The sequence below is a fragment of the Ruditapes philippinarum genome, unplaced genomic scaffold, assembly GCF_026571515.1.
Source record: "Ruditapes philippinarum isolate M1 unplaced genomic scaffold, ASM2657151v2 ctg1297_1_1_1_1, whole genome shotgun sequence".
NCBI classification, from domain to species: Eukaryota; Metazoa; Mollusca; class Bivalvia; order Venerida; family Veneridae; genus Ruditapes; species Ruditapes philippinarum.
The window spans coordinates 285,476-300,296 of NW_026863527.1; the positions used below are offsets into that span (position 1 = coordinate 285,476).

The 14,821-nt window shown below is 31.7% G+C and overlaps 1 protein-coding gene across 1 annotated transcript; it reads left to right on the forward strand.

The window, feature by feature from the left end:
* Window positions 1–5,573: 5,573 nt before the first annotated feature.
* LOC132722310 (uncharacterized) lies at window positions 5,574–7,882 on the forward strand. Its single transcript, XM_060706780.1, has 2 exons — window positions 5,574–5,990; window positions 6,571–7,882. Exons 1-2 carry the CDS (start codon window positions 5,584–5,586, stop codon window positions 7,607–7,609), a joined length of 1,446 nt encoding a protein of 481 aa, XP_060562763.1. The 5' UTR covers window positions 5,574–5,583; the 3' UTR covers window positions 7,610–7,882.
* The last annotated feature ends 6,939 nt before the right edge of the window (window positions 7,883–14,821 follow it).

The window sequence follows — 14,821 nt, forward strand, 5'->3', positions numbered from 1 at the left end:
AACTTACATTGCTCAATTCTATAGTGGTAATGTAATGATAAAGAATGTGACCAATATAATACGTAAATTGGGTAGAACATTATATTAAGATTGTGTTTTTGTTGTTGTTGTTTTTCCTCTGTATAGGCCAACAAATTATAACGTGAATACAATTCAAACTATTTTTCATGTTTTATATTTCAGGCTCGCACAGTGGACATATTATATTTGGCAGTGTTGCTGTTTATATGTTGAATTTCTAAAGACGAAATTTTCCTCGCTAAGCCAGTCGCAATTGTACATTCCTATACAAATTAAAATGATATATCACTCCTATTTTATCAAGATATGAGATTTAAAGTGAATTACTGATCGATAAGATCTTAGATACGCTTGTACCATGTACAAAACAACATACATTGTTAATATTGTATATTTAGACGTAGAACAACACAAGTGCATGTAATGTAAACACCAGAGTAACTGTTTCCTATTGTATATGTTGCGTACGACCTACTGCATCGATGTATGGTTTTTTGTAATTAAAGTTTTCCCAATTTAGGGTTTAATTAAATAGTTTTAACATATGCATTTAAGCTCGGTTGTAAAACAGGTTAATTCTTGCAGCTTATACATTTGTTTAAAACTTTCTAGTCTTATCTGTTCTGGTGTCATGTGGCGAACTTGGTCGAATATGACTCAAACCCGGATATCTGTGTTGAGAGGAAAAAAAACTTTAACCACTAGGTTACTGCGCACTTACATAAGTTGATGCGTAGCTTACCGAGAGTGATGCAGTTTAAAATCTGTGTAAAGAGTAAAGATAAGCATCTGCTTATTTTAATGTTTATATCTTCGTGAAATGTTACGTTGTAATTTGATTGTTGTCCTGTTTGAAAACAAACATATATTTAGGGTCAATTGAAGAAGTCAAGTATGCTTTGTTTGTGTAAGTTTATTTCTGTTTTGCATTAATGTAAAGTTTAGAGTACATGAATATTTTACATGTTACTCATAATGTGAGTCGTCAGCATTTTCATTATATCATTCCAATATGTTTTTTTTTTGCAATAAGAAAATATGTAAATTTTGAAATAAAGATATAAACTTTGCTAGTTCTTTTATTTGATTACATAATTGATATATTTAACAATATTATATTCATATTTATTTACACCACTGTCATTTAACACTTGCAGCCTTGGTAACACACTAATTTTCTTTTTTAAAAACAGGACTGATATCATTGGCCGTCAAAAGATACTTTAAAAACTCGGACACAATACAAAAACAAAACAGCTGTGTATCTCATTGACGCAAAAATAACATTCAATTAAGACAGACAAATGCGTATTTCAAGCTCATTTTCTCAGTTCAATCAAATTGACAAATAAAAGAAAACTCGATTAAAATCATATCCTTACTGACGATCTGGGTAACGTAAAGTAACGGTGCGAAAATTACAATCTTTGGATTGAAAAAAAAAAACACCCAAAAACCCCACTAAGCTAATGAAAAAATGTCGTTGTTTTCATGTTTCGGATATATGCTGTAAGTACCCTCAAATTTTGAAGCGATAGTCATATTAAAAAAGAACTATTTAATTTCACGTTAGCTCCGTAAATATTTCATTCCGTTTTTATGGTATGTAGGGTCATTTACAAAACCTGAAAATATATAGAAAATTAACTAGAGGGTATAATAATATATCATTGCTTCTGTCAAGGAAAAAACATGTAACAATACAAAGATTTTTTTGTTTTCAACCCCTTTTTCAAGATAACAAACAAACTAACAAAAGTGAAAAATAATACTGATAGTGATATCTCAGACTATAATAAAAACATTAACCCGGGAATAGAACGTTATCTGAATCTAGCAGACTCTGTGCGGGTATAATTTATTCATTGATTGTGATAAATCTGTCTATGAGTAAAATATCTCCATTATGTTCAAATGATTTATAACATGAATATACTCGTATTTAACAAAACATATTTTCAGGATAACTGAAATCTTATTTCTTTCTTTGCTTGTCGAAAGAAACCCACACAATGAGCACTGGAATAAATCTATACTGACAAGTCTGATGTAAAAGCAATTAAAAGCCAGATGGAAAGTATTTCAGTCATTAACTTTTTTTATCACTTTGTAAATATCCGGGTTTTAGTTTTTGTCATTTTTTTTTTATTTCAAATGCAATATAATTTTTAAAACGATTAAATTAACCAATTAAGAAATAAAAATATATCCGGGTCCAACGCTTAGAAATGAGTCGTTTGTATAATTGAGGTGCGGAAAATATATAATGAAACAGAACATAGAACAGAACATATCTTTTATTTCTGATTTGTACATAGTACATCATCATATACATAACATAATAATATTCAAGTAACAGGTACTTTTCAGTGCAATCAATATAAAGAAATTAATAAAATAAATAATATAAAGAGATTAATAATTGTAGTTGTAAGTAATAGTTATAGAATATTAACGAGGACTTTATCGGCTGGTATCAGCGCATGGGGCGACAAAAAGGGTCAATCATAGGAAATTAATCGAGACGGAACGTCGAGATTAATTTCCATGATTGACCCTTTGTGTCGCCCCACGCGCTGATACCAGCCGGTGAAGTCCGAGTTAATATTCTGTAACTGTTTTATCGCATGACCGCCACAACTTTTTCTTGGAGATTTTTGCTCTCTCGTATTATCGCATGATTTAAACAAATGATAATTTTAGAGATACACATAGAAATACACCCATTCGGTGCCTCTGCTCCTTCGCTGCCAGAGATACAGTGAACCCCTAGAAAAATGAACCAATCACATTCGTTTGCGCTAAGCCCTAGCAGTTTACCTTATTCAGCGCCAAATTCTTGTCATTTTCAGTTTGCCCGTCGTGGGACAAGTATGGAGTTAGATAATGATGATTTTGTTTTATCACAGGCTTCCCAGCAAACACAAGACGTCATACTGACGTTAGATTTAAGTCCGGTTCTGACGTCGGATGACGGTCGGAAAAACGGTTGGATTTGAAAGTTTTTTTGACGTAATAATCTGACGACAGGTAGACGTCAGAATCTAACCATTATCTAACCCTTTTCTGACCAAAATCTGACCATTATCTAACCATTTTCCAACCTCAATCTGACCATTTTCCGACCTCAATCTGTCCATTATCCGACCTAAATCTGACCATTTTCCGCCCTAAATCGAACCAGTTTCTAACCATTTCCCGACCTCAATCTGACCATTTTCTGACCTAAATCTCAAAAGTAACTTTCCCTCCAATAAAATGTATAACAAAACACTAAAAGCAAAAATATGTTTTTATGTTGTTTTTTAATTTAAAATAAAAGTTGCAATTTTAAGCTGATACATACAATTCTATTTAATTCTGCAAGGCTAAATTCTTTTCATAAATTAAACAAAATAAACCATAAAATAACATAAAATAATGTATTAACAAAACAAAAAGTATTACAAAAACAATGGCATAAACGAAACTAAGAAAACATATACACATATTAAAGAACAAAACAATGTATGTACATTTCTATCAAAGTTTGCCTTATCAAACAAAATAATGAAAATATTATAATTTTAAAAAAAAGTTAAAAGATTCGGATAATAATGTTCCAAACTATTAATGACAGATTTTCAGTATTTTAACTATATTTCTACAGCATTACTAAAACATTTTCTGCCATTTTGCATATTTGCCTCCTTTTGATAATTGTCACTATGGTATAAATTTCTTCCTTTTAGTTACTTCACAAAGTTATACTTTTAAATATCCATGAGAATTGGCACGAATCTGGAGGTGTGACGCTTTTAAATATGACCTTCTCTCACCACCCCTCGTCTGTCCAGAGGATATGTTAATGTCCAATAGCGCTTGTGATATCATTTTCACTGAAAAAAAAAATTATGAAAAATGTAAAAATAACAAGCAAAAATATTTTTCATGGTTATCTTTGAAAGTTATCTTAACTTAATGAACAATTTTGCTAGCTTTTTATGAGAGAGTTTTAACAAAAATATAAGTAAACATAAATTCTGAAAGTTTAAAAGGCCGCTTTAAAACTCCAGTTGAGTAAAGATTATAGTATGTAATAGAATTTACAAAAATCTTACTTCCCCATGTTTCTTTTTACATTATCACGTGTTTCTGTCGCTCCGACCTTTGAGAGCATGTCCATCACTTGAACTACCTGAAAAGAAAATTATATCTTAACTTATGTATATTCTACGTTTAAAACAGAACAGTTACGCAAGTCTTAAATTAAAGATTGTTAAGAAATTGTTGATAATAAATGTATGTTTATGAACTACGTTTTGTTAAAACGTTTATGTTCTGTTTTGATTGTTTTGATTACATTTTTCCTACTAATGATTAAATGAAGCGTCATTCTATATTACAAAATCATAATTAGATAATCAATCAATCCGCAATATCATTTATTTCCCGTTCATTTATTTGAATGATATAAAAATCTGGTGTAAACATATTAAGGTAAGATTTATTCTGATAAAAAGATTGGGCCAATTGGGAAAATGCCGAAATGTCTGGGACCAAAACGTCTTGGGTTATTTGGGACCGAAACGTCTTGGTCTGAAACAAATGAGGGACATTAGTGAATAACCTCCCCTGAGTACTCCCTATAAATAGATAGGTCTCAATTCTCAGATTTTAGCTGACAAAAGCATCACAGTTTAAAAAAAAATATGAAAACTAAGCAGTCTCTTTGGTAGTACTGAAAGGCACATTATAAACTCTTTACAAGCAGAGTTAATTAAAACATGTCAAATTTGAAAAGATTAATTATCAGACATTATCGCGAAATTGTATGACATTTTGCTTCAGCTGTTCAAATAATGATAATTAAATTTAAGAATGCTTGCAATCATGCAATTATTTATCAAATACAAAGTCGAAATAAATTTACATAAATTGAACTGACCTTTTTGTCCAAGAAAATCTAGAATATTCACTTTATCAATGCATCCCAATTCCAGACCGCCAGCCAAAACGTAACGCCTACGAATTTGAATTTCCATTCACGTGGCTGTATATTCGAATTATAGGTTAATTATGTTTTCTTTCCCTTTTCTGTCACAATAATTAAATGTTAAAGCACTATTAAAAACTCGTGATTTTGATACATATAATGTACCACAAATGATGTTATTATAACGTTAAATGATTGGAACTCGCAGATCTGTGGCTATAAATAGATTTCATAACAATAACACATTTAACTTGCCTATATACAGCGCCACCTATATGTTTTATTAGGTGGCAGCGCCGCGATCTTGGTCTGTATACATTTCATTTGTAAGCCAAATAACATTTGAAAAAAAAGTTTAAATGATTACAACAGCGAATAAAGATTTTTTTGGCTAATTTTTTACCTACCGTCAGGACACCGACCAGAACCTGACGTTAGTACGACGTCAAAAAGAAACGTCTAATAGACATCGGCTTTTTAACGTCAGATTTATGTCGTTTTTTGGTCGCCGACGTCGTGACCAAAATTTAACGTTAATCCGACGTTATTTTAACGTCATGTGTTTGCTGGGTTTGGACTTGTTTGAAATGAGCACTACGTTTAATAGTGAAAACGTTACACAGGATGATTTGTTACTTTCACAGACATTAAGTGAAATTGAGCGTTGTGGTGTTTTTAATGACATAGGCCTACTGACAAGTAGTCAAATGGATACTTTTGAAAATGATGTACAACCGAACTATTTCGGCAACTTCCAATTGATTGACTTTGACCAGGATTTTAAGCAGGAAGAGAAACCCTTCATTAATGAAAAAAGAGAACGTTTTGGAGAAAGCGTGTCCGACTCTGACCTTGATGCGCTGGTTCAAGGTCAAAGGTCAAAGAACACGGACCGTAACACGCAATGGGCTTACAATACATTTGAGGCGTGGAGAAAAACGAAGCCTGGAATACCAGTGTTGGAGGAATTGGACATTAATATCCATTTGTCGAGGTAAGTTCATGAAACTTTCTCAGTGTTAAATATTAATTTCTACCTCGATTTCAAAATATAATCTAGAAAATCCTCTAGTTTATATTTCCGAGATATATCGTAATTTATGTTGGGAGCAGTTGAAAAATTTATTTCGATTATATCAAGTAAAAGTCCACCTAATATAAGTGTATTCATAGATACAAAAGCAAACAATACATTATTTATATATTTATTAATAGGGTTGTAGAAACCGAAAGTACTATAAATGACATCAAGTCGAATTTGATTAAAATTGTACATCAGTGGGGATTGTTTAATTAAAAAGTGTTAGACATATTTTCAATCATAATTGTACCGAAACATTATTTTCCTTTGGATGTCAAAATATACATTCGTTTTACATAACACTCGCTGTTTCTGTTTACATTAAAAACCACGTGGTAGAGCTACTTTCAATCAGTATTGTTTCCGAGGTTATTATAGATAATAGCCGAGGACGTTCCGATTGTGATTCACTGACTGGCTCTTCGGTCAGTATCTCCTGTTAAACATAGGCATTGTTTAAAGCTAAAAATTAAAAAAATGATCATTGTTTCAGATTTGTCGTCGAGGTCAGGAAGCAGAATGGCGATTACTTTCCACCCGAGTCCCTCTACCATTTAGTATGTGGCCTTCTTAGAAAGCTGCGAGATTGTGGAATATCTGGCATGAACTTTTTGGACGAGAAAAATCCTGATTATGCAAGGTTTAGGAGTGTACTTGATGCACAGATGAAATTTCTAACGAAAGAAGGCGTCGTCGGCAAAAGACGGGAAGCTCAGCCCATTTTAGAAGACGAAGAAAAAGTTATTTGGGAAAAGGGAGTATTTGGTAATAAAGACGCTCTTTCTTTACAGCACACTGTTTTCTTCTATAACTGTAAACTCTTCGGTTTAAGGGGATATGACGAACACAGGAATTTGGAAACTGATCAGTTTGAAATAGGTTCAGATTCTAATGAAAAGTTTATAGTTTATACAGGAAAGAACTCTAAAACGTATAACGGTGGCCTGAAACACCGCCGTATTGAACCTAAAGTTATAAAACACTACAACAATCGGCAAAACATAGTGGATTACTATGACCAATATTTGAAATCCGTTGGAGATGGATCGTTTTATAAGAGACCAATTAATTCCCAGAAGCCAGGAGATGTGCGTTTTTCAAATCAAGTTGTAGGCGTGAATAAACTAAAAGGTTTTATGAAAGAAATATGTCAGCTCGCGGGACTTGAAGGTGTTTACACTAATCACTCTGGAAAAAAGACTTGCGCAACAAGTCTTTATCAGAAGGATGTACCCGAACAAGAAATCATGAAACGAACAGGCCATCGATCCGTGGCCGGTGTCCGACGTTATAATAAACCCAGTAATGAAATGTTGGTAGACATTTCCAATAAATTAAATCCGCCAGAATGGAAATCAACGGAACAGGTCAAAAACGAAACGTTGAATAAACCATCAACAGAAACGCTTCTACATGACGCAACTCACGCAAGTGATGACGAATCCAAAAACAACCAATCAACCGCTTTGAAACCCGGAAATTTGTTCGGGGGAGGACAACATGTTTATAATAACTGTATTTTTAAGTTTTGAAGAAGAAAAATAAAAGATAGACATGATTTGTAAATTTGATAAATAAAAATTAGTTCTTTCAATGTTTTCGGTTTTGTTTTGCTCTTTTTCAGGTATGCTCACTTTATTATTTGAAATAAAATAATAAACTGGGCATGCGCGAGAAAGTGTACTGATACCTCATTTAGAGCACCCCAAAGCGTACTGATACCTCATTTAGAGCACCCCAAAGTTTCCCAATACTGAAATTTAGAGAACGCCGATCTTCAAAGGAAAGTTGTGGCGGTCATGCGATAACAATTGTCATTGTTCAGATATTTGTTATTAAGCCTCAGTTAAGTGAGGATGAACATATTTAAGAAGAAAATCAATTTCAAAACTAATTTTTAATCTATCATGAAAATTTATTTTTAATAAACTCAATTTTGATCTATCATTGAACATTATTTAACACTGTGTTCTAACAGTCATAGCATTTTTGTAATATAGTGCTTATTTACATAGCTCATTTCTATTATTACTTTGCAGCAATGCAATAAATTTGTACATACTTGGGTTAACAAAATAATATCTTTTAATATAAAGGGTACGAAAACTTGTATAACATGGACATATAAAGAACAAAATGAAATTCATCTTCTAAGTCTCTTAAAGAACAACATTGACAATACCGTTCATTTCTTTGTATTCTATTTCTAGCATATCTACCAGTTTGTATTCTTAAGCTGTGTGCAGAAGTTCTTAATCTAGTATAAGTCGTCTCAAATGATCAGGCAATATATCGAAATAATTTTGTAACAAAAACTAAATTTTACACACATTTATACTCATATAATTCCAATACAGAACTTGTTTTCTTTAGATACATGCCACCCCAAAATATATAAAACAATCAATTAGCCGTTGTCTAAATTGTATTTTATGGAGTCCGTTTCATCATGTTTATTAACTATGATAAGTTGTATTGTAATTATACTTTCACTCTCCTGTTATTTGTAGATCAGTTTATATGAAAAACAAAAATTAAAATTGTATTGATTTTGTAAACGCTTTTAATCATGTGCAGAATATTTAGTTGTTAAATATATATTGTGTTGAAGATGATGTACTATTAAAGATATGTTCTGTTCTGTTCTGTTCTAAATATCGGGATAAAGTTTTTAAATACAATATCATATGGGTTATTCCAAACATCTGAAAAACCATAGTCACACAAAAGCTTTTTAACATAGGCTACCCAGTTACATAATCCTTTATTACAATCATTTAATGATAGCTGGTAAACTGAGCGTAAAATAATATTGTCTCTGTGGTGCAAGCAACTTAAACCAATATTTAACAATGCGTACATAACGGGATACGAACAAAGGATATCTTCCCAACTCCCATTCCCATATACACTAACAGTACAGGGTAGTATTTCTTACTGACAAAATATATTTTACAAAATTTTAAATGTATTCTTTCAATTAGTTTTGATTTTGTACATCCCCATATTTCTGACGAATAACTCAAAATTGAGCCAACAAAAGAATCAAATAGCTGACATAATAACTTTGGTTTAAAAACTATACTTTTTACAATTTAAAAGCAAAACATTAAAACATTAAGCGCCTTTAAAGCTTTACCTGCAATGTATTCCTGAATTAAAGTAAAATTTCCGTTGAATTGAAAACTGTTCCTAGATAATTAAAATCATTCACTACTTTAATGTCATTACCATCATATGTCCAAAACTCATTTCCCAGTAAACCGCCATTTTTCCTTAATGCAACAATTTTAGTTGTATCTGTATTTACTTCTTATCCCCAACTTTCACAATATTCATATAATCTATCTAAATGCATTTGTAATTCTTGGGGCGATTTTCCTAATATAACCATATCATCAGCAAATAATAGTAAAAGTAAGATAATTTCTTCAATATCAAGTCCAGAACTAATGTTATCCTGTAAAAATAATTCTAGGTCTTCTACGAACAGAGAAAAAAGTAGTGGCGACATTATCTCCCCTTGTCTTAAACCTACAGTATACTCAAAATAAGACGAATAATCGTTACATGATCTAACACAGGATTTAACTTTTGTATACATGTCCCTAATAATTCTCAATAATTTACCTTGTATTCCTAATCTATACAATTTTAACCATAGTGCATTTCTATATATAGTATCAATTTTTTTTAAATCAACAAAAACACAATATAATCTTTTATTTTCATTTAAATAGTGTTGCACAACATTCAACAGTATAAATAATTTATATAATGGAAATAACATATTTTATTTATTCAACCTTTAACAATAATAAGAGGTTAATACACGGCAGGAGAGGGCCGGAAGGTGATAATCGGCCCGTAAAATGAATAATGGACCCGAGGGCTTTAGCCCGAGGGCCATTATTCATTCAGGGCCGATTATCACCTTCCGGCCCTACTCTGACGTGTATTAATGTCTTTAATACACTTGGTAGATCTAATAGTAGCATTTTAAAAAAATAAACAACAACAGTTCTTTCGTTGAAATTCTTGTCTACTCTTCTACTGTTCTGTGCAGAGATGTTTACTGTTTGTGTGTTCAAAGCAGTAGAATCTAGAAGCAAGTTTTATTTTCTTTCTTTTTTTTCGGAATAAATTTGTCGTATTATTTCTTCAAATTTCAATAGTAACAAAAATGTGTTTGTACTAAATACGCTTAAGCTCTCATAATAAAAATAAAGCGATTCGCGCTGACAACCTACTTTTACAGTTAACTGTTTGATGACGTAAAATATGACGTCATTGTTTCAGTTTGTGCACGTGCACATGTTCTGCGGGCTGATAACTAGTTCTCGGCCCCGGGCCGCAAACTCATAATAGGTCACGTGACACTCATAATCAGTTGAAATCATAGGCAATTTTGTTACTATATATAGTAACAAGTGTATTAATTCCATTTATTGGCGACGCCGCTGAGCCGTCGTCTCTTATGGAATGCTTTTTATTTTGACCTATGGAAGGAGCTGTTATTATCAGCAGTTAATGTCATGTTGTGTTAATTAGTTTAATTTTTATTCGTAAAAACCAAGTAAATAAATATGTTGTTATATTTGTTTTTGATAACTTTATGTAAAAAGCATGTGCATTGTGATATTTTTTTCACGAAATCGCAGGCTCAGTTTAACAGCTTGTCCCTTAGCTTTATACCCTATATATTGCGGTTTATATACTTATCGCATGACCGCCACAACTTTTCTTTGAAGATCGGCGTTCTCTAAATTTCGGTATTGGAAAACATTGGGGTGCTCTAAATGAGGTATCAGTACGCTTTGGGTGCTCTAAATGAGGTATCAGTACACTTTCTCGCGCATGCCCAGTTTATTATTTCATTTCAAATAATAAAGTGAGCATTCCTGAAAAACAGTAAAACAAAACATTGCACAGTTTACAGAACTTTTTTTAATATTTTAATATTCATATATCATCTCCATCTTTTTCTCTTTTTTTTTTTAAACCTGAAAATGCAGTTATTATAAAGATGTTGACATCAGTGGAAAGAAATCGCCATTTTCTGCATCCTGACCTCGAGGACAAATCTGAAACAATGATCAAATTATTCTTTTTATTTTACTTTAAACAATGCCTTCGTTTACAGAAGATTCTGATTCAGTAAATCAGTACACGTGTATGAACATACTATTCTAGCGTAATAATTAATAGATGGAAGTAGTGTTAAAGGCACATTATGCGTCAGAAATGCTATCATTTTTATTTCTCAAAATTTTAAATATTTGGTGTCTTGTTACAAGTTCCACAAAAATACTTATTTGCCATATAAATGAACTATCTTTGCATCTTTTGCTTTGCTGGCAATTGGTATAATTATAATGAATTAGTATTTTGTATGGAAGTCAAAATACTATTAATTTTTGTTTACATTTTGCTACCTTTGCGACACATTACTGCACATTCAGCACTACTTTCTTCAGCTGTTAAATATCTTACATGTTCTACATCCATTATTAAAACCTGATTAAACATGTGTTTTACATTTCTAAAGAATTTAATAAAAAGGATTTCTGAGGCATAATGTGCCTTTAAGTAAAAATCACTACATTGTCGTTAGTTTTAAAAAATACGCGTACACGATATACTTCTGAAATATACACCAGGATACTTATCGACAATATTTCCTAGATATATTTTGAAAATGAGCTTGAAAGATAATTATTATTTCGCATTTAGAAAAAATGCATCACATTACCTCGTTAAATTGTTATTTATGTCCAGTTCCTTCAACGGCATCTAGTGGGTGTATTTCTGTGGGTATTTCTTAAAATATTTATATGTTTAAATAAAGAAAATATTACGAGGGAAGAAAAAAAGTCGTAATGGTCATGCGATAAAACAGTTACAGAATAAATACTCGGACTTCACCGGCTGGTATCAGCGCATGGGGCGACAAAAGGGTCAATCATGGAAATTAATCTCGACGTTCCGTCTCGATTAATTTCCTATGATTGACCCTTGTTGTCGCCCCATGCGCTGATACCAGCCGGTAAAGTCCTCGTATATATTCTATAACTATTACTTGGATCAAAGTTAGGCACTCTTTTCGCGTCACTCATACATAAATAAAATACATGTAAAAAAGAAGAATAAACGCAGAAATATATATATTTAAGTTCACAAGTGAACATTTCATACAGTCAGCTCGCATTCGGGAAATTTCAAGTTTCCTTTCACACATTCCTATCATCATAACATTTCAGATTATTTTCTATCTGCTACATATATTTGTCAGGTCTTTAAACAAGTATGTACATGTATATCATAAAAACAGTGTGATAAGGTTGATAATTAAACTAGACGCACGTAATGTATTCCATAATTCTTCAAAAAATTCGATTTTTAATGCAGTTTTGCACGTGATACTTGTCTTTCGTCGTTGTTTACTACAACATGCTAATTGTTTATTTCAAATTTTCATTTTAATTAAACATCTGGGAGAATATTCCGGTTTTTATAGCTGTGATTATCTTATACAGAATTGAATAAAAACAACAGGAAATTATTTATGTGACATATTCAAGATGGCGGATCAAACGTAACAAATGAAATATATGCTGTATTTGATGAAATTGAAAACAAGCAGAAATAGTAAACAGATAAATAATCAACTGAAAATTGTTGTCGATAAAAAATTTCAATATTGTAGAATATATGATATCGTTTAATCATATAGCATTTAAACATGCAATAAAAGTACATTATTACTACCGGAATCAAGTCTATCACAATTATCTGTTGTTCATAACATTTCCCATTATGCAATTGTATCGCTTTATTAAACCTTGTCTCCGCCAAATAGTTCTTGTTTAAGAAAAGAAATATCTGCCAAAAATTTGAATAAAAATTATCTAAAAAATATCTAAATAATTTATGTTTGGACTAGTCCATCTTTCAATCTGAGCAAAACCATTCATCATTTCAGAGAAAGTTTCAAATAAGTATCGACTGAATAGCAAACAGTACAGACCATGGTCAGACCGTGACGTTATGTATGGAAAGCCTTGACTGTCTTATAATTATAAACCACAGACATTTGGGGTTTGGAGCTCAAAACGCCTTTAAAATCCAAATAAAATGCATATTTGTCAATCCCAGGACATGTACTGATCATATATATCAAAAAATCTTAATATATGCCGTTTTGAAAAAAAATCATATTTCAACAACTATAATAATACACAAGATAAAAATGTTCGCCGAAAAAAATCCGCACCCCTACCGTCATAATCACCATGTATTTTATTCCATTTCCAATATTTTCACATAATCCTTTGGTCCATCGACACAGAAGATATAATTCTTCACGATGATGGTCAATTTTAAACTTCAACGGTAATATAAATAACGCAACAGCCGAAATAAACATCAATATTATCGCCGTTTTTTTCCAACGACAAAATCTTTCGATAAATTCAATGGACCAGACGGCTATGAACGAAGCTATCCGATTATGTGGTTCCCAAACTTAAAAGCGCTGCGCATTTTGCACACGGCAAAGCTGGGGCCACATAATCGGATAACTTCGTTCATAGCCGTCTGGTCCATTGAATTTATCGAAAGATTTTGTCGTTGGAAAAAAACGGCGATAATATTGATGTTTATTTCGGCTGTTGCGTTGTTTATATTACCGTTGAAGTTTAAAATTGACCATCATCGTGAAGAATTATATCTTCTGTGTCGATGGACCAAAGGATTATGTGAAAATATTGGAAATGGAATAAAATACATGGTGATTATGACGGTAGGGGTGCGGATTTTTTCCGGCGAACATTTTTATCTTGTGTATTATTATAGATGTTGAAATATGAAATTTTTTCAAAATGGCTTATATTAAGTTTTTTTGACATATATGATCAGTACATGTGCTGGGATTGACAAATATGCATTTTATTTGGATTTTAAAGGCGTTTTGAGCTCCAAACCCCAAATGTCTGTGTTATAAACCTGAACATTGTTATGTCCAAAAAGCAATATATTGAGTCAACCTTTCCTTATACAATGTGCACTCATCAATATACTATGTGGATCCATCTTTATATGTAGTCAATTGAACAATATATGATGTCAACACGTCCTTATATGATGCCAATATATCATTATACGATGTGCATTTTTGAATATATCATGTGGAACCATCCTTATATAAGGTCAAAATAACAATATATTATGTCAGTCTGTCATTATATGATGTGAAGTTATGAATATATTACGTGGAATAATTATTATATAGAGTCAACATTATATGATGTCAATGTCTCCTTATATTATGTCAATCTATCAATATACACTGTGCATTTTTCAGTATATTATGTAGAATCGTCTTTATATAGAGTCAACTTTACAATATATGATGAAAATGTGTCCTTATATTACGTAAATCTTTCATTATACGATGTGCATTAATGAATATATTGTGTGGAACCATCTTTATATAGAGTAAACTTAACATTATATGATGTCAACACGTCCGTATGTGATGTCAATCTTTCATTATACGATGTGCATTAATGAATATATTATGTGGAACCATCTTTATATAGAGTCAACTTAACATTATATGGTGTGTATGTGTCCTTATATGATGTCAGCCTTTCATTATATGATGTGCAATTACGAATATATTGTGTGAAACCATTCGTATATAGAGTCAAAACAACACTTTATTATGTAGAATTGTCTTTATA